Source organism: Rhincodon typus, chromosome 1, assembly GCF_021869965.1.
Source record: "Rhincodon typus isolate 14 chromosome 1, sRhiTyp1.1, whole genome shotgun sequence".
Taxonomy (NCBI): Eukaryota; Metazoa; Chordata; class Chondrichthyes; order Orectolobiformes; family Rhincodontidae; genus Rhincodon; species Rhincodon typus.
In genome coordinates this window covers 132,173,114-132,194,047 of record NC_063332.1, presented here as the reverse complement: position 1 = coordinate 132,194,047, position 20,934 = coordinate 132,173,114, and the positions used below count along the sequence as shown (strand labels likewise).

Genomic DNA, 20,934 nt, shown 5'->3' with positions numbered 1-20,934 from the left:
AACACAGCAGGCCAAGCAGCATCATAGGAGCAGAGAGGCTGACGGAAGGGTCTAGGCCCGAAACGTCAGCCTCTCTGCTCCTATGATGCTGCTTGGCCTGCTGTGTTCATCCAGCCCTGCACCTTGTTGTCTCGGATTCTCCAGCATCTGCAGTTCCTACTATCTCTTTAGTTCAACTGAATCTCTAATTCAATATAAGGAGTGTAGGGGCATTCTTAAGAAAGAAATCAGGAAGGCAAAGAGGGGATATGAGATAGCATTGACAGATAAGATCAAGGATAATCCAAATAGATTCTACAAATACATTAAGAGCAAGAGGGTAACCAGAGAGCAGGTAGGGCTTCTTAAAGAATAAGGAGGTCATCTTGTGTTGAACCCCAGGAGATGGGAGAGATACTAAATAAATACTTCATGTCAGTTTTTAATGTGGAGAAAGAAATGGAGTCTAAAGAATGCAGAGAAATAAACTTTGTTTTAAAAACAGTTCACATTATGGAAGAGGGTGTTTGGGAGGTATTAAAGAATATAAAGGTGGATAAATCTCTGGAATCTGATCTAATGTATCCCAGAACATTGTGGGAAGTAAGGGAGGAAATTGAGAGACCCCTTACAGAAATATTTGCACCATCTATAACTATGGGTGAGGTGCCTAATGACTGGAGGATGGTGAATGTTGTACCTTTAAGAAAGTTGTAAGGAGAAACCAGGGAACTAGACACCTGTGAGTCTGACTTCAGTTGTGAGTAAATTGTTGGAGGTGATTATAAAAGATAGGATTTATGGACATTTAGAGAGGCAAAAATTGATTAGGGGTAGTCAGCATGGTTTTGTGCAAGGAAAATTGTGTCTCTCAAACCTGGTTGAATTTTTTTGAGAAAGTTACCAAAAAGATTGATGATGGCAGTGCAGTAGACATTGTTTATTTAGATTTTAGTAAAGCACGTAACAAAGTTCCGCATGGTAGACTAATTGGTAAAGTTAGGTCACATGGGATTCAGGGTGAGCTTGCCAGTTGGATACATGATTGGCTTAATGGCAGGAGACAGAGATTAATAGTGGAGGATTGCTTTTTGGACTGGAGGCCTGTGACCAGTGGTGTTCCACAGGGATCGGTTCTGGGTCCTCTCTTGTTTGTCATTTATATAAAATGATTTGGTTGAGAGTGTAGAAGGCGTGGTTAGTAAGTTTGCGGACAACACCGAAATTGGTGGCATAATAGACAGTGAAGAAGGTTTTCTAAGATTACAAAGAGATCTTGATGAAATGGGTCAATGGGCTGTAAAATGGCAGATGAAGTTCAAACTGGATAAATGTGAGGTATTGCATTTTGGCACAACAGACAAGGGTAGGGCTTATACAATTAGTGGTAGGGCCTCGGGTAATTTTGTAGAACAGAGGGACCAAGGGGTGCAGGTACATAGTTCTTTGAAGTTTGCATCATGTATTGACAGGTTGGTTAAAAAGGCATTTGTCACGCTTGCCTTCATTGCTCAGTCCTTTGAATATAGAATTCATAGAATCCCTACAGTGTAGAAACAGGCCCTTTGGCCCAACAAATCCACAGAGCATCCCACCCAGACCCATTCCCCTATAATCCACCTAATATGCACACCCCTGAACACTATGGGTAATTTAGCATGGCCAATCCACCTAACCTGCACATTTTTTGACTGTGGGAGGAAACCCATGTAGACACGGGGAGAATGTGCAAACTTTACTCGGACAGTTGCCCAAAGGTAGAATCGAACCCAGGCCCCTGGCGCCGTGAGGCAGCAGTGCTAACTACTGAGTCACCATGTTGCCCCTAATGGGAGTTGGGAAGTCATGTTGAGGTTGTACAGAACATTGCTGAGTCTTTTCTGGAATACTGTGACCAGTTCTGGTCGCCCACTTATAGGAAGGATATTATCAAGCTGGAGAGGGTTCTTAAGAGATCTACCTGAGTGTTGCCGGGTATGGAAGTTATGAGTTCTAAAGAAAGGCTGGATAGGCTGGGACTTTTTTCATTGGAGTGTAGAAGGTTGGGAGGCAACCTGAAAGAAGTTTATAAAATAATGCGAGGTCTAGAGTTAATGGTAGTTGTTTTTCCATAGGATGGGGGATTTCAAGGCCCAGGGGGCACATTTTTAAGGTGAGAGGAGAGAGATTTAAAAAATACATGAGAGGCAAATATTTTACACAGGGTGGTTTGCGTGTGGAATGAACTTCCTGAGGAAGTGGTGGATCCTGATCCAATTACAACATTTAGAAGACATTTGGATAAGTACATGAATAGGAAAGGTTTGGAGGGATAAGGGCCAGGAGCAGGCAGGTGAGACTAGTTTAGTTTGGGATTATGTTTGGCATGGACTGGTTGGACCGAAGAGCCTGTTTCTGTGTTGTATGACTGTAGGAGGTCTGGCAGCATCTGTGGAGAGAAAGCAGAGTTAATGTTCAGGGTCCAGTGACTCTTCTTCAGAACTGATGGTAGCTAAGAAAAAGTTGGTTTTTAAACGTTAGTTGATATAAAAAAATTTTTTTTTCCTAGCTACCATCAGTTCTGAAGAAGGGTCACTGCATCGAAAACATTAACTCTGATTTTTGTGGACAGATACTGCTAGATTTGTGGAATTTTTCCAGCAATGTTTTGTTTATTTTGATTCTGATTTCCAGCATCCGCAGTTCTTTCGGATTTTTTTCCCCTCGATAACCAAGTCTGGCCCTACACAGCTGTTGGTGAGGCACACTTTGGCAGGGCCCCAAACATTAAAGAATCATTGCCATGGGCATCTCAGAATTTCAAAGCAGGAGAACAAGCAGCCTTTGTTAAATCCACAGGCATAGTGCCATGTAAAACCAAAAAGAAAAGTAAAAGAAAGGCATTTTAGTTTCAGAAGGGTGTGATGAAAATTCCACCTGTCTTAATGTAAATGAATCATGTCCTTTATTCCAAGTTCCATGTCCAGTTGTCTCCATTATTGCCTCCTGCCTTCCAAATGGACATTGACTTTGATGGGAATGGTATGACCAGTGTGGAAGAGGAGCAAAAGGTGTTACTTAGATGGTTCAGCATTGGTACGACATAAGGTTTCAGTCACTGTCAGTCAAGAGCTTGTCTGGAAGCCAGCTGAGGAACCTGTCTCCTTCTCATCCTGTTGCAACCTCCTTTGAGGAAGCAGACAGTCATTGCTTTCCCTTCCTGCAAGTCCCAACGCCATTACCATTACCATTAGAGTCATAGAGATATACAGCAGTGAAACAGATCCTTTGGTCCAACTCTTCCATGCCGACCAGATACTCTGTATAAACCTAGTCCCATTTGTCAGCATTTGGCCCATATCTCTCTAAACTCTTCCTATTCATATACCCATTCAGGTGCCTTTTCAATGTTGGAATTGTACAGGCCTCCACCACTTCCTCTGGTAGCTCATTCCATACATACACCACCATTTGCTTGAAAACGTTGCCCCTTAGGTACCTTTTAATATCTTTCCCTCTCACCTTAAACCCATGCACTCTAGTTTTAGACTGCCCTACCCCAGGGAGAAGACCTTCCCCATTTGAGGTTACAGACTTGCTAGCTGAGCCGGTATGTTTCTTTGCAGAAATTCCATCACCCTTCTCAGTAACATCTTCAGTGTGCCTCCGGTGAAGTGTTGGTGTTCTGTCCCACTTGTTATTTAGAACATAAGAACTAGGGGCAGGAGTAGGCCATCCGACCCTTCGAGCCTGCTCCACCATTCAATAAGATCATGGCTGATCTTTTCGTGGACTCCGATCCACTTACCCGCATTCTGACCGTATCCCTTAATTCCTTTATCGTTCAAAAAAAATCTACCTTATCTTTAAAAACGTTCACTGAAGTAGCGTCAACTACTTCACTGGGCAAGGAATTCCACAGATTAACAACCCTCTGGGTGAAGAAGTTCCTTCTCAATTCAGTCCTAAATCTGCTCCCTCTAATCTTGAGGCTATGCCCTCTTGTCCTCGCTTCACCTGCCAATGGAAACATCCTCTCTACTTCTATCTTATCTATTCCCTTCATAATTTTATATGTTTCTATAAGATCCCCCCTCAATCTTCTGAATTCCAATGAATATAATCCCAATCTACTCAGTTTATTTATATGCCTTGGTTTGCTGGGGTGGTTGGCATTACTTCCAGTTTTGTTTTTCAGTGGTTTATATATTGGGTCCAGTTCAGTGTGTTTGTTGATGGGGTTTTGGTTGGAATGCCGGGCCTCCAGGAATTCCCTGGCATGTCTCTGTTTGGCTTGTGCTATTATGGATGTGTTGTCCCAGTCGAATTAGTGTCCTTCTTTGTCTGTGTGTATTGAGACCAGTGAGAATTGGTCGTGTCTCTTAGCGGCTAGTGGGCGTTTGTGTATCCTTATCGTCAGTTTTCTTCCAACTTGGCTTATGTAATGTTTGTCACAGTCCTTGCATGGTATTTTGTATATGACATTTGTTTTATTGGTTGTGGGTATGGGGAACCTTTAATTTCGTCCGTAGCTGTCGCAGGGTGGTGATTGGTTTGTAGACTACCCTGATACCTAGGGGCTGAGCCGTCGTCTTGTGGTCATATCTGATATGTCTCTGATGTACGGTCTGGCCATGTTGTGTCTTCTTGTTGTGGTCTGTCGCAGAGGTAACCATAGACCCTTTTGATTGACAAAGATTTCTGGTTGATATGAGAGTCATATGTTTGCAATCTATGATTTGCAGATATCTGGGAATTCAGCCACTCTGGCAAATATGAGAACACTTTTTTGTTCACACTGACTTCATCAATATCAAAGTGAATGCAGATTGAGCTCTGGAAAACCTGGCGTCAATCACATAGGAGATATATTTGGGGCAGCGGATTGGGTCGTCCTGCAGACATCACCAGCTGATCACTGGAAAGAACCAGCAGTGAAGAGGATCTTGTTCCAGGAGGCTGTGGATGCCAGTAATGAGCAGCAAGAATGAGTCTGTTGAGGCTCAGTCATAAGACTAGAGGACATAGGAGCAGAAGTAGGCCATTTGACCCATTCAGTCTGCTCTGCCATTCAGTATGATTATGGCTGATCATCCATCTCAGTACCCTGTTCCCTCTTTCTCCCATACCATTTGTTCCATATCTAAATTCCTTGTAAACATTCAATGTTTTGCCCTCAACCACATTGTGTGGCAAAGATTTCCACAATCTCCTCCTTTAATTCCATAAAAACTTTGTAAATAAACAAACCTTTTCACTAGTTCTAAGATGTGACTCGTCAAATATTAAAAGCATGACATAATTGCAAGTTATTATTCTGGTGATGATCAAATGGGCTTTGCACATTGTTAAATGTTGTAATCAAGAAAAACAAGGGCCCTCATTCTTTCAAAAACAATTCCAACCTACTACCACTATTGCTAGGATTATGCATACAATTTTCTTTTGCTGTAAAGATTGAAGGTGGAGGAGTTTTTGAGCTATGATGCCACTTGTACCTCTTAATCTTTCACACGTTGGGGTACAATTTTTGCCAACTGACACCACCTTCCATATTCATGAAATGTGAGCAGTTGTCTTTATTTTTACAATGTTGCCCTGTATTTGCTTTTGAAAGATTATTGTACCATTTGCTATATTCCTATATTAATAGTTGTGTAAAACTTTGTGAGATTTAAGCAAAGGTTAGGAATATCCACTTTATCTCAATTTGCACAGTTGTCCTGAGTAGATTCCACTGGATATTTTCTCTAACACCACTCTGACACAATTTGTACAGTTAGGTTTTGACATTGTTGTCAGTACTGTGTTCTACAATTTGCAACTGGATGAAAAACAGCTTTTGGTTATCAATAGCAATAGGAGATCCCAGCAGTAATTTGTCGCATTATTTTAAAATGGTCCATTTTTAACGCAGCTCAGTTTTTGAAAAATGTATTCAGTTATATGTAGTTTCCTACTTTTGTGATCGTGTTCAGTTCATAAATGATGTTGTATGACGTATGGTTTTTCTCAAGGAGTTATTTCTCTTTCAGCTGAGAATCCTAACAGTGTCGGAGATAATACTCCAAGTGGAAGCATGGAATCCATTTCCTCCCATTCCTCGATAACTACAACATCCTCCAACTCCAACAGCCCCCCAGAACAGGCGAGGAATCGTGTCCTTCCTGGGAATATAGAGACCACTGATTGTACATCTTCTCCGTAAGTTTGATTTTCGATTCAACAAATAAGAAATTTGTGAAATTCTTTATTTTTCGTTTTGGTGCTTTTTGTACCCTTCTCCAATCCTAACCAGTTCTGACTGCTGGTTTCTTGTGTGCCAAATCTAAACTATTGGGCTGATCTTAAAGCTGGGAACTTAATGTTACTCCGCACATAAGTTTCTTTCATTCTCAACATTACGGTATACTCTGGAGAAATGAGTAATGCTGAAACATATACCATCAGTAGAATATGTAAATGTTATTCACAGCATAACATGTTACACTCACGTAAAGTCTGACCAGTTTAATAGCACACAGAAGTGAACATTTGTTATGATGCAGCATTCTAGGTGGTTGCCATGTAGTTTATCCTACTTTGACAACAGGAAAATACTGACTCACTGTCTCCATTCCTATTACATGGACTGCCAATAAACAGAATTCATCTGCAGTGGAGTGCACCATTTTTGGACATACTCGCTCGTAGCAATAATTGTTAGTCTACTGTATAGGTTAGCAAAGTACTTGCAACATTTAAACTTTGTGAATTGGCCACCAACACAACTGTTGAACCACGTTTAGCAGAAGTAATAAATTTGATTTTAAGCTACGTTGAAGACCACAGGATTGCTGCAACATTGGTAGCTTTGGTATCAAACTAAACAGGAGACAGAAAGAGTGCAATTGATTTTCAGACTTGGTGGAGGTATGCAGCTGTGGCCTCCATGTTAGGGCCACTGCTATTTTTACACATTAATGATGTGCTCTTGGGTATCAAAGACATAATTTCAAAGTTTGTAGATGACACAAAGCTCAGAAATAAAACGAGATATAGACCAGAGAAATGGGTCGACACGTAGCAGATGAAAGTTAATGCAAAGATGTTTGAAATGATTTATCTTGATAAGATTGAGGAGAGGCGATATAAATTAAATGGTGGAATTTTAAAGGGCATTCAGGAGCAGTGATGCAGGATGCCTGGACAATGTTCCCTCTAAGTTGTGCGGCTGTGCAGCTGCTGGCATGGCCTGCACTTGCTGATCAACTTCAGAGTTTCGTGAAGCCAGGAACAAAATTATGGGGGCTATTGCAATTACGGATATATACACAAAAAGCTTTGAAGAAGGTAGGACAAATTGAGAAGGATTTTTAAAAATGAGTATGAAATCTTTAACTTTATGAACAGGGGTGTAAGAGTTTGAAAGTAAGAGAGCTATCCTAACCCTTTATAAATCATTGGGTAGACTCCTGCTGCAAGATTATGGCCAGTTCTGGACACTGCACTTTTGGAAGGGTAACAAAGAATGTTTTAGGGATGATACAAAAGAGGTGCACTAAAATTGTACCAGGTAGGTAGGACATGCAGGATTAGAGAAACTGAGGTCATTCTTCTTAAAGTAGAGAATGTTTAGAGGAGACATTTCAGAAGTAGTCAAAAACATCTCCAGGTTTGACAGATTGCAGAAAGAAGGAGCTGCTAAAGAGGCACTCACTAGAGGATGTAGATATAAGGTGATTGGCAATAGAACCTAGGGTGACATAAGGAGAAGCTTTTTTTTAAGCTCACTAAGTCTTTATGACCTGAAATACACTGCTTGAACTCATCATAGAAGTCAATTCAATAATAACTTTCCAAAGGGATTTGAAAAATACTTGAAGGAGAGAAAAGGAATTACAGGGCTGTGAAGAAAGAACTTTGCCAGCAATACTCTCCTCCCACGATCAAATAAATTAAAAACAGCAGGGAAATGAGGCTAAGTGGATAGCTCTTTCACAGGCATTTAAAGTCAAGTGGCTGCCTTCTGTCTTTATATTTTAGGTGGAAATCCTTTATGTTAAAATGAAAACAAAGTCCTGGAGAAACTCAGTAGGTCTGGCAGCATCTGCAGAGATAGAAAAACGAGCATTAGTGGGCTGGTTTTCTGAGGTGTGGTGATCGCACACAAGGTGGCTCAGTGGTTAGCACTGCTGCCTCACAGGACCAGGGACCCGGGTTCGATTCCATCCTTAGATGACTATCTGTGTGGAGTTTGCACATTCTCTCCGTTTCTGCATGGGTTTCCACCGGGTGCTCTGTTTTCCAGCCACAGTCCAAAGGTGTGCAGGTTAGTTGGGTTAGCCATGGTAAATACAGGGTTACAGGTAGAAGGTGGGTGACTGGGTCTGGGTGGGATCCCCTTCTAACAGTCAGTGCAGACTCAATAGGCTGAATGGCCTTTTCCACACTGTAGGGACTCTGCGATTGCCACTCCCCTCTGCTTTTTAAACCGGACTCTTTCAGAAATGCAGGGTTGTAATTCCATTCTGACAGGTTCCTCATAGCATAGAACAGCTGGGGGAAGGTAAACCACACCCCCGTTTCACAGTAGTCAGTTAGTGTATACTGCAATCTAAAGGTCCAATGTCATAGATGGTTTGAAAGCTTCTGTGAAACCTGTGATAAGTGTGAGCTTATGGGTGTGGCAGGTCAGTGAAGTGCTAGGGTAGAGGTAGGGTGCCAGGTGGATAGGGTACTAGTAAAGCTGGGTCCTCCTTATGGAACACTCCTCTACACTTCAGAAACTGTTGTCTGGCAATGTTTTGAATTAATATGACTCTTCCTCAGAGTGAAGATCAGACCCTCTGTGCTAGTTCTTGGTGACAGAAGAGAATGGTTCTCAATCTACAAGCTCTTGAGCAGTGGGGATGCAGGGACGTTTGGTTTAGAGGGGCTGTTGTATCAGCAGACACCTTACACTGTTGGCATCTTTCTTCAGCAGCCTCACGTCTATTTGGTTCAAACTTGTAGTTTGCTTTCCTCGTAACTGTGTGCCAGCCGCCTCTGTCATCAGCCTTGCACTCTCCCACCATTGGTCAGTGTCAGCAGGAGACAGCTGTCTTTTCAGCTGGCCTTTAAATCTTGGTCAGTGTACCTTCATCTCACTCACCAGTGCACAAGCAAGAAAAATAAGTCGCCCAGATCCTTTCATACAAGATGTAAAAATAGATTTTCAGAGCGAATTTGAAGGCAGCCTTGGCAGTGATCCAACTCTGGGATATTAAACCAGCAGAGCAGTGAACAGCCACCCTACATGAAGAACTGCAGAAATGATTGGCTTGTCAATGAAAACAAACCAAGATTGATTTAATGAAAATTTCTATGCAAGTCCAAGAGCTTCATCAAAGTAAATACTCCTGCCATAATTGATTACTTGCTGTGGTAAACACAAGCCTCAGTCTGCCCGCGTAGGACAGTCCTGTCATCTCCAGTATCCCGCAAAAGCCGCAGATAGGGAAACCTGCAGCATTCTGCAAAATAATCAATTCATCCAAAGCACCTAGTGGACAACGCACACTGGGAGAATACACAAATGTAGACAGATATGGGAGTGAGTGAGATCCTTTACGAAGCCTTGAGATCTGTATATGGACTTGCATGTTGGCACAGGTACGGACACCCAGTAAAATCTTGCAATCACATTTCCCCGCTCATAGGATAAGAATCCAGACTGATTGTTGGGCAGAACGCTGGGGGAGTCTATTTGGTGACCAGCAGATGGTGCAGAAAGTGAGCATTGCCAAACTCTCTCAGAGGAATGTGAAATCTGAGCTGTGTGAACCAACATAAAGTAATCAAAACCACTACAGTGCAGTTCAAATCCCACAAAGCCCATGAAATAAATGGGATTAGAGCCAAAGTCTATAAATGGAGAGGGAATTTGTTTCTTGAAAGGCTTTCAGATACATTTACAACATGCTTAGAGGAAGGAACAGCGCCCTCAGACCTACGGGACGCAGTCATTGTTTCTCTCCACAAAAACAAGGAAGAGAATTTGACAGTTCAAGCTATAGTGGCATCACCATGGCAACCTGCTTTAATAATAGGATTAAAAGTTATCAAGACAAAGTCCCACAGTATAGTGCTGTCAAAACACAAAATTACTTGTGATGAACTTAGCTGGTAATTATTTTCTAGGATTTTTTTATTCTCTCATGGGATGTGGGCGTTGCCGACTGGGCCAACATTTATTGCCCATCCTTAGTTGCCCTTAAGAAGGAGCTGCTTTCTTGAACCGCTATAGTCCTTGTGCTGTAGATACACCCACAATGCCTTTAGGGAAGGAATTCCAGGATTTTGACCCAATGACAGCTATATATTTCCAAGTCAGGATGGTGAGTGGCTTGGAGGGGAACTTGCAGGTGATGGTATTCCCATCTCTCGCTGCCCTTGTCCTTCTAGATGGAAGTGGTTATAGGTTTGAAGACGCTGTCCAAGGATCTTTGGGGAATTTCTGCAGGACATTTTGTAGATTGTACACACTGCTGCTAATGAGTGTGGATGATGGAGGGAGTGGATGTTTGTGGATGGAGGACCAATCGTGGGCTGCTTTGTTCTGGATGGTGTCAAGATTCTTGAATATTATTGGAGCTGAACCCATCCATCCATCCATCCATCCATCCATCCACGTTCCTGACTTGTGCCTTGTAGATGGTAGACAGGCATTAGGGAATCAAGAAATGAGTTACTCACTGCAGTCTTCCTAGCCTCTGACCTGCTCTTGTACCATTGTATGTATATGGTGAGCCGAGTTGAGTTTTTGGTTAATGGTAAACCCCAAGATGTTGATAGTGGGGAATTCAGTGATGGTAACACCATTGAATGTAAAAGAACAATGGCTAGATTGTCTCATTGCAGATGGTCATTGCCTGGCATTTATTTGGCACGAATGTTACTTGACACTCATCAGCCCAAGCATGGATAATGTCCAGATATGAGAAATTATAAACTAATTTTAACCACCATTTATCTGCATGCTTTCACAAAATCTATGGTTCACTCATTTTATTTTGTCTCATCTATAGTTCTTCTATATCAATGGCTTCCTGGTTCAATTCTTCACCAACTTCACCAGCATCATCTTTGCCGTCCTTCCAGTTTCCACCTGTGACTGCTGTTAGTGACAAACCACCTAATGGGTAGGAAAATTCCCTTTTTTTCACAACATAGTAGTTAATACCAGATAAATACCAGGTGTTTCCTTACACATTATTACCACTAGGATAATGGATCAGAGTCAAAAGAATGAAATTATTTGATATTGTAATAATAAGTGGAGAAGAAGATATACTCTGGTATGGCATATAGTCACATCAAGTGAATGTATTAAAGTTCTTCAGTTGCATTATGTGTTAGGTTCAGCATGTTAGGCCTCTTCTTTGAGGAAATATATAATCTAAAGCATCATGTTGCAGTACAAAATTGCTGAGAAACTTTCCCTTCGATATCTTTTAAGTCTCAGTATTTATAACAGACTCATCAGTTTGCAGCAGATATTTGAAACCTGACTTAATTTTTATGAGTGTACACTTTGACATGGTGAGGTAAGATTATAAAGCTTTACTGTGATCCATTCGTTGTGCAATCATTTGTTTCTGTTACAATCAGCTGATGTGGTGGTTGCAGCATCACACAATGATGTTGCAGACTGGTAGCTGATTCTCCAGAGCTTGGCCAACTTGGACTGCGTTGGTACAACTGAAAAATACATGGAAATTGTACACACACACACACAAACAGAGTGCCTGTTGTTCTGTTGCCTTCTTTGACATATGCAGCAAGAAAATGAAATATACTCATCTAAGGAAGGGTCACCGGCTGTCAGACCTGCTGAGCTTTTCCAGCAACTTTGTTTTTGTTACTGATTTACAGCATCCGCAGTTCTTTCGGTTTTTATTAAGTATACTCATTTGTAAGGTTAGGGACTCGATTGATGGTAATTATCAGGATACTATCCTGGCTGATTTGACTTAAACCATGAGCTCCAGAGCCGTGTCTATCCAATGGTATAACATTGTGCCGTACCCCTGGTGGAATTATAGAGTCGTAGAGTCATACGGCATGGAAACAGACCCTTCAGTCCAACCAGTCTACACCGACCATGTTCCTAAACTTGTCCCACTTGCTTGTATTTGGCCTATATCCCTCCAAACCTTTCCTATTTATGTACTTATCCAAATGTCTTTTAAATATTGCAACTCTACCTGAATCCACCACTTCCTCTGGCAGTTCATTCAACACCCTTTAAGTGAGTTTACTTAAACGCACTCAGAAATGAAGATAAAATCTGTGCTCTGGCCAAAGATCAAGGCATCCAAGAAGGAGCAAGTAATTTTAACATTTGTTTTCTTTAACATCATGTGATCACTAGTAAAATGAACAGGAGTAGGCCATTTAGCCCATCAAGCATTCTCTACCAATTCAATAAGTTCATGGCTGATGTGATTGTGACTTCTTTTCTGCTCAGCTGTCTACCATCAATTATCAATTCTCTTTGCTTTCAAAATCCTGTTAACATGTCTTGTATGTATTCGGTAACCCACCTTCACTGCTGTCTGGACTGGAGAATAACAAAGACTAGCAGCCTTCTGAGCGACAAAATTCCTCCTCTCTCTTAAGTTTCCTAAGTTTTAAAACTGCACTCCCTATTCTTGATTCTCCCACAACCTGCGGAGACCCTCAGAATCTGATAGGTTTCAGTGAGATCACGTCATTTTTTAAACTCTAGTGAATGTAGACTCAGCCTTTTCAGTGTTTTCTCACAAAAAAGCCCCTCATTCGAGCGATCAACCTAATAAACCTTCTTTAAATTGTTTCCAGTGCAACTGTATACCTCCTTAAGAAAGAAGATCAAAATTAAATATAGTACTCTAGGTATGGTCTCACCAATGCTCTGTATATTTGGAACAAGATTTCCTTGTTTTGTAACTCCATCCTTACAATAAAGACCACTCATCCATTTTTCTTTTTTATTACTTGCTGTATCTGTGTGCCAAACTTTTATGATTCATGTACAGGGACACCCAGAAACCTCTGTGCCATAGCATTCTGTCATCTCTCTCCACTTTAGCCTCATATTTTTCTACATTCTATTCAATCTGCTAAGTTTATTCCCCACTTGCTTACCTATGTCCCTTTTCAGTCACTTTGCTTCCTCCTCACAACTTTTTTTTTTAACCAATCTTGGTATTATCAGCTAATTTGGCTATAATACAATTGGTCTGTTCATCCAAGTCATTAATGTAGATTGTAAATAGTTAAAACCCCCATACTGATCCCTGCAGCACTCCATTAGTTACTGTTTTGTCAAACAAGAAATGATCCATTTATTCTGACTCTTTGATTTGTATTAATGAGCCAATCCTCTATTCATGCTATACTATCACCCCAGCACCATAATCCGTATTTTGTGCAATAACCTTTCATGTGTCCCCTTATCAAAAGCCTTTTGGAAGTCCAAATACACTTCAACCACTGGTTTCCCTTTATCCATTAAACTTGTTACTTTCTCAAAGAACTCCAGTAAATTTGTCAACACAATTTCCCTTTTGACAAAACCTTGGGGACTCTGCCTGATTGTTTGATGCGTTTCAAAATAACCAGCTACTACCACCTCAGTAATGATTCCAGCACTTTCCTAATGATAGATGTTGAACCAACTGGCTTATAGTTTCTTGTTTTCTGTCTCCCATCTTTCTTGATTAAACATGGTCTCCTTTGGTTTTCCAATCTATTGGACCTTCCTAGAATCTATGCAATTCTGCAAGATTACAACTGGCTCTGCAGCTACTTGTTTTAATCCATTTTGGATGAAGGTAATCAGGTTCTGGAGACTTGTCAGCCTTTACTTCCATTAGATTTCCCAAAGTTGTTTCTCTCCAATGACTGTTTTGCGTTCCTCCCTCAAGGGGCCCACATAATCAATATAAAAACATGCACTATGTTATAGAAACATAATTCAGGGGGGATGTGTTCATCACTGTTATATTTTATTTACAGCATAAGTCACTAAAGTAATAATGCAACTTTGCCTTAAATAAAACTTACCAATAGAGAACCTTCTCACTTGCACCCTCAGTTGACTACTTGGACATTGCAGAGATCGTGATTAACACACTAAAATTCTGGCATTTCAGGTATATAATTTTTGTCAGTTTATCAAGAGTGCCAGTTAATAAGGTGCCAGTTAAAACAAAGTTTGTTGTACTTTTTCAAAGTCTGCTATTTCCCTTTCCCATTATTAATTCCAAAATCTCATTCCCTAATGGAACAATGCTAACTTTAGCTGCTCTTTCTTAAATATTGTAGAAATATGTCTATTTAAGACAATGATAACAGAACATGGGAAATGTGATGCAGGAGTCAGAAGAAAAGTAGCGATAGATAGAGAAGTAATTTTAAGATGAAAAAGAATGTGTTAGTAAGAAAATACTTGAGCTTTAAAAAAAAAATCATAAATGCTGCATTCTGTCCACTTTTCTTTTGCCCCTGAAATGGGGCAGTAAGTAAAGATCTGAAGTAAAGAAGGAAAGAGAGGCCTTGGAAATATGTCTGCTCAAATGTATAGTAAAAATTCCATATACAGACTACAAGAAAAATGAAGAGGTGCTTGAAATTGCAAAAGCAAAGGAACTCTTAAAAGGTGAGGCCCAGAAAAGAAATTTTGGCCATTTGATTAGAGCCAAAAAGCTACAGCGACCGACCTCCTTCGAATGCAGAGTGGTGGGAGTAGAAATAGGGGTTGACCTGGGCGATGTTGGATGTCACAGAGTGATTGCAGACACGCAGTTATGGGATTGTGAGGATGGCACAATGACAGCAGGTTTCCTTGCAAGAATAACTATAAGCACCACAAGCCTTTTTAACTGCGTTTTTAAAATATAACTTGCTGATATTCTCACTTACCCTAGTCCCTACTTTATTAATTTTCTGGTGGTTCTTTACTTTTCCCAATAATCTGGACTGCTAGTAATCTTTCCTATCATTGAACTTCCGTTCTTTCAATTTGATATTGTCCTACACCAGCTCCATTAGCAGGGACAGTACTTCCAATAGAGTCTTTCTTTCTCAATGGAATATATTCTGTTGAGAGTTATCAAATATCTCCAATGATATTTCTTCAAATTCCAGAGTGCTGAGCCACAGACTGTAAATTTTCATTGCTCCCTATGTCAGGACAGTCATAAAATAGCCTGCTTTTCTCTCCAAAGTTGCTCAACATTTCCACTTTAATTTCCTTAAAAATTTACTTTGGCTTGGTTGATTATTGATCTTCTATTTCATAGAGGGAAAAAAATTATGAGACAATATCTGTGAATGGAGTTTGTTCAATTTCAAATTATTTACAAGACCCTTTTGCGAAGATGTTATCCTGTCCTTCCAGCTCTTCTGTTTTATGTATCTGCCAGTAAAATTAGATCAGTATGTGATTGTTACTGACATTGATAGAAGTCAGTATAATGACAAGTTTACATAATACTAAGGAAAATATACATTTTTAAGTATAGCAATCTGTTGAACACTCCATCTGTTTCAGATTATTGAAGCAGCCACCATATTTGCTATTGCTATGTATTAATTCACGAAATAATGTTGCTTGAATTCTCTTGAATGAGATAACAATTGCATTTACTTTTAGGGTTCCAAATGATAAAGCCAAGGCTGTTTACTCATGTGAAGCGGAACATTACTCTGAGTTATCCTTCAAAGTAGGAGCAATATTTGAAAATGGTGAGTGTGACCAGAGATGTTAGATTACTTTTCCCAGCTGTGAACTGCATTTTATCCTTACTAAACAAATATCATCACTCCAAAGCTGTTTGTTAAACAGTAAACATCCTCCATTCAATATAGATTTGATTGTTACGGGGGAAGCCTCTTCTTGTTTTGGATGGGCAGGTATCACCTATTCTCTTTTTGTGTAAAACCAGATTGTCTTCCCACAGCACAGACCTTTGTTGTTCCATAGCCAGACAGTTTGTTTTAGTTTTAAATTCAAATCCTGCCATTGGATTGGACTACATTTTCAATGTCCCCTAATGCATAGGTTAGATTTGACAGTCCTTATTGTTCTCTCAGTTTGACTTTTTATTTCAGCCAGCCTGCAATGTTTATTTCTTTCAAGATTTTCACTTGGGAAGTTAGAGTATTCTCTGCTAAAACAGTAGTTTTGTCCTTATTTACAGCATGGGCAATGTTAACAAAAGTTTTTTTCTTTTTGTGTGAAATGTCAACCTAAAGGTAATTTTAGAAATATTTGGTATTTGGTATTTGGAATACCCAGAATTCACTACTTCAATTTTTTGGATAGCTACCAGCTCCTATATTTCTGATCAGGTGTTTAGGTCACATCATCTTGGAGATTTTTGGTCCCACAAATAAAACATAGATGTTATCTTGAAGGCCTCTCATTGACTTAATATAGACCATCAGATGGAATCAAGATTCTGCTGCTAAGATTCTTTTGGTTTGCGGAGAGTTTGGTATTGCATCCTGTGCAGGAGGTGTCTGCTTGACTTGCCAGTTAATAAAAAGTAATGACTGTTAGAATGTCATCTCCATTCTTCAGTAATAAATACCTTGATCAATTTATAAGATAGTCCACGAACCAATCTATTGTTACTGTGGAAAATATTCTCTGTAACCATGCCCTTGATGCCCTTCGAGCTTTTGATAATTTGAAATAAATGCTAGAAATAATTTAAAAGCTCTTTTGAATTCAGATTCACATTGCAACTATTCTAAGCTCTGTCAGCAAAGTTTTTTGCAGTTCCTGAGGTGGTCTATTGATATTAAGTTTTATGAAAGTAATTATGGAACTGCGCTCTGAAAGACCTTCTCTAGTTTTGAATTGGGATCTTTAGTCTTTCAAAAGTTAGAATTTTTGATCATTTGAATGTTTTTGAATGTGCCATCTTCAATTTCTTTACATGAAAAACTGGACTCTTAGTTTCATTGTGCATAGTTGGAAAATTAGAAACTCGTTTTGTTGGATCGACCAGTTTAGAATCCTAACAGAGGATTGCTTAGGGGACTCTCTCATTCTCCTCAATGAAAGTTGCTTCTCAATTTCATTTGAACCAACACCTTTTGATGCTTTCCCTCATGTAAGGCATTGTTTTCCTTGTTAGATGCTCAGAAGTATCACTGTCTCTTGAATGGAGCACTGAGGGAAGTCTCTATGATTATTTGTTTCCTATGGTACAAAGAGCAACATAATGACAATCGTGATTGCTGTGTGGATGATAGCTTTCCTTCTTATTGTTACCGATGTTTTATTTTGTTTGAACTTGAAATGTGAACAGCACTGGTAAAGTCAACATTTATTGCCCATCCGTAACTGCTCTTGAGACGTAGCATGAATCTTTTGAACCACAGTAGTCCTGTGACGTAGGCACATCAAAGCAATCTTATAGAGGGAACTCCAGAATTTTAACCCAATTACAGCAAAAAAAGTGAAATATTTCCCAATAAGCATATATAATGTGATGAACTTGCAGACAATCATGTTCCCATGCATCTCCATCCCTTATTCTTCTAACTGGTGAAGATCATGTATCTGGAAGGTACTGTTCCAAATGAGTCTTAGCAAATTTGCAGGAAAGAAACTAAAGAGACAGTTAAAGTTAATTCTGTCTTTTCCATGATTTTGTATATTTTTACTGTTGCATGAACTAATGTACAAAGGACATATTTTGTTGAAGCTTTTTTTTTTAATCTTGCACTCGTTGAATACTCTCTTTTTTCATCTTAAAATAACCAGTTGTTAATAGGTAAAAATTCCAGGATTTTTATTAAGAAACAGTGACAGTTACATTCTGGTTGCCAAGAATAAGCGTGTAACTGTGTTGATTCTAAGTTTTGGCTTACGTTTTTTAAACAATAAGACGCTGATAGCTTTATCTAATTATATTTCATTTTCAAGCCTTAGCAACACTAAGCCAATTACAACAGGACATTCCATCAGTAAACCATAACACTGTTAGCAGCAGAAGCAAATTTAATTGCTATACAATATTAGCTCAATCACACTGTTTTCTTTTATCCCCACATGCTCACCACAGCAATTTGCAAGACATAACCAAAGTAAAGGGAAACTAACACGTACTATATGAGAGGAGAGTACTGATTGGCAGAAGTGTTACCATGGATAATGCATCAGTTAATAATTTATATGATGATGACTGGGGAAGGCAATGGCTAAGTGATAATAACAAAGACTGTTTATTCCAGAGACCTAGGTAATGTTCTAGGGACCTGGGTTTGAATCTGCCCACAGTTGAAGAAATTTGAATTCAATAAAAATCTGGAACTAAGTGTCTAATGATGATGATGAACCCATTGTTAATTGTTGGAAAAACCCATCTGGTTCACTAATGTCCTTTAGTAAAGGAAGCACCATCCATACCTGGTCTGGCCTACATGTGACTCTAGACCCACAGCAATATAGCTGACCCTTAACTGCTATCTGCGCAATCAGGGATGGGCAATAAATGGTGGCCTAGCCAATGACGCCCTCATTCTGTGAAAGAATAATAAAAAAAAATTGACTGCTAACAGCCAAGCATTATTTAAATTGTAAACAAGGCAGGTTGACTCTAATTGGTCAAGGCATCGCCCCAAGGAATGAATGGCTGTCATCTATTTTGTTGAGTTGAAGTACAGCGTGTGGCCATGTTCTTTTTGTTTGCAAGGCACAGGGCCCTGTGTGTTAATAAATGTAGCTTCTAAATAAAACAAGTCACACTAAAATGTGTTATACCATGAGTCCAACGAACAATCCTGATAGAGTCATCTAGACTTGAAATGTTAGCTTGCTCTCTCTCCATGGATGCAGCCTGACCCGCTGTGATCTCCAGCATTTTTTGTTTTCAGAACAATCCTACAATCTTTTTCAGTAATTCTCAAGTTCTGTGCTACTAACTGATTACGTGTAAAAAAGGAAATTCTTTGCATGTTGTATATTGGAGTATATGCTTATTCTAATAAAGTAGGGGTTGCTGCACCTAATTGATGTTTGCACCGAAATTAAAACTTGTTCTTTGTATTCTTATTCCCCAGTTCACTTTTCACAGGAACCTGGTTGGCTGGAAGGAACCCTTGATGGCAAAACAGGGCTTATTCCACAAAATTATGTTGAATTCCTGCAGCACTGAGCTATATAAATTTGTAGAAAATGCTATTCATGGTATCCATGGCCATGTTCTTGACAGGACAGAATTACTGTTTGTTCTACCTTAACTTCACGACTGAGATTTCTGAATTGGAATCAAGAGGTATATTAATTTCTATAACTAACACACAACCAATCTCAAGCCGCTGTAAACCTATGTGCTTTATAAACTTAGTGTTACTGTAACTTCATCATACCATTTTAATTATTACATGCTTTTATCATAGGATCAGTGGGTACAGTTTTTAACAATATATTTGATATTGTAATAACATGAAACAAAATTTGCTTGTTTAGTGGATGTAATTTTTTCTATCCGTTTTGACTTCAGTCTGATTCTATGAATTCCCTTATTTTCATTTACTTTTTAAGCAAATGAAGTGTCACAATAAAAGATTGTTTGATGGGGGGTGGGAGAGAGTTGTTTCTGTGAAGTTTTGCTTATTCGTTGTTGATGTCAAATGGTTAAATGTTTCAGTTTTAAGAAACATTGGGGAACTTTTTTAATGAAAAATCTTGTGCATTTGTACAATATTTGAAGTAATTTGCTGCATTTTATCTTTCAATATCAAACAACAAACTTAATGACTGCAGTGGACTTTCATTTTTACATAACGTTAGTGAATATTGGGAGAGGGTTTTCATCAATATTTGAAAATTGGGAAATTCCATTCAGTTTTTAACAAGAAGAGGTATTTACAGACTGCTCACTTGCTGTGTATTTGTATTTATTTTAACTATGCAAAATGTATTATTTCTGGTTTAATGATTTATCATCCTTCTGAAAACTATCTTTGCTTAAATAATCCCATGCATGTGAATGTGGTCAACAAAGTCACAAACCTAAAGCCTTCAGAAACCTGCAGAACATTATGCTGTAACTATATCAGAAAATAAAGATCACTGTCAATGATAGTTTCAAGATTTTATTATTAATTTGAAGCACGTGGTTCTTAATATTTAACTTGATTTTAAGTACTTATTGACATTTCCTTAAATTAGTTCAAATTCAGTCTTAGTTTTAAGGTAACTAAATTGTGTCACTTCCACTTTGATGCAATTTATAAATTAGTCGGATTTTAAATTTCACATTTTCAACTGCTCATTTTTTGTGTTCTGTTTAAGGACTGCAAATCATTCACATTTGGGCATGCAGTAATATTTTGCTGGTATTATCCATCACTGCTGAGTCACTCATTTTGCTATAAAAATCTGAGTTAAACAATCGCTGATGTCAGCCATGGAGGCATTAGAGGAAGTGCCATTTTCTCCAGTGCACTAGGGTTAAGAAAATAAGTATTAACCAGGATTCATGAACCTGATAACTTTCCTGTGGATGTTAAGCTGGGACAAGGTCCACACGTGCAGTTAGGGCCACCACTGTAAAGCGCAGAGACTACACCTGAGTGTGATGTAGATCGACTGTAGAACAGATTTGGTTCACGTGGGAATTCAGCGTGTAGGAGAAAAAGGTGATTTAAGTAAGATTTATTTCAATTCATAATGTTTTAGTTGAATTTATTAATACAACTAAGCTTTTATTAATAGTGTAATGTTAGTAATGGTTGGCTTTTTATTAGCATTAACAAGATTAACTTATTGGCTTGGCTTTTTCAACTTTGAGTGTGCCCATCCTGCAGTATGTGGGAATTCCAGTAACATTTCCTGTGTCCTGGATAAACATTCATGCAGGACGTTAATCCGTTACAGCAACTTGAGCTTCAGTTTTCAGAATTTGAACAGCTGTTGGCATCACTGTGGTGCATCTACTTCGTGTTGAG

At 39.2% G+C, this 20,934-nt stretch overlaps 1 protein-coding gene across 1 annotated transcript in view; it reads left to right on the top strand.

The window, feature by feature from the left end:
• arhgap10 (Rho GTPase activating protein 10) overlaps positions 1-20,089 on the top strand; it is a 153,857-nt gene extending 133,768 nt beyond the window's left edge. The window contains exons 19-22 of the mRNA XM_048606835.1: positions 5,994-6,162; positions 11,007-11,120; positions 15,620-15,711; positions 19,042-20,089. Coding sequence (XP_048462792.1) covers positions 5,994-6,162; positions 11,007-11,120; positions 15,620-15,711; positions 19,042-19,136 — 470 coding nt within the window. The 3' untranslated portion in view covers positions 19,137-20,089. The remainder of the gene's footprint in view (positions 1-5,993; positions 6,163-11,006; positions 11,121-15,619; positions 15,712-19,041) is intronic.
• The last annotated feature ends 845 nt before the right edge of the window (positions 20,090-20,934 follow it).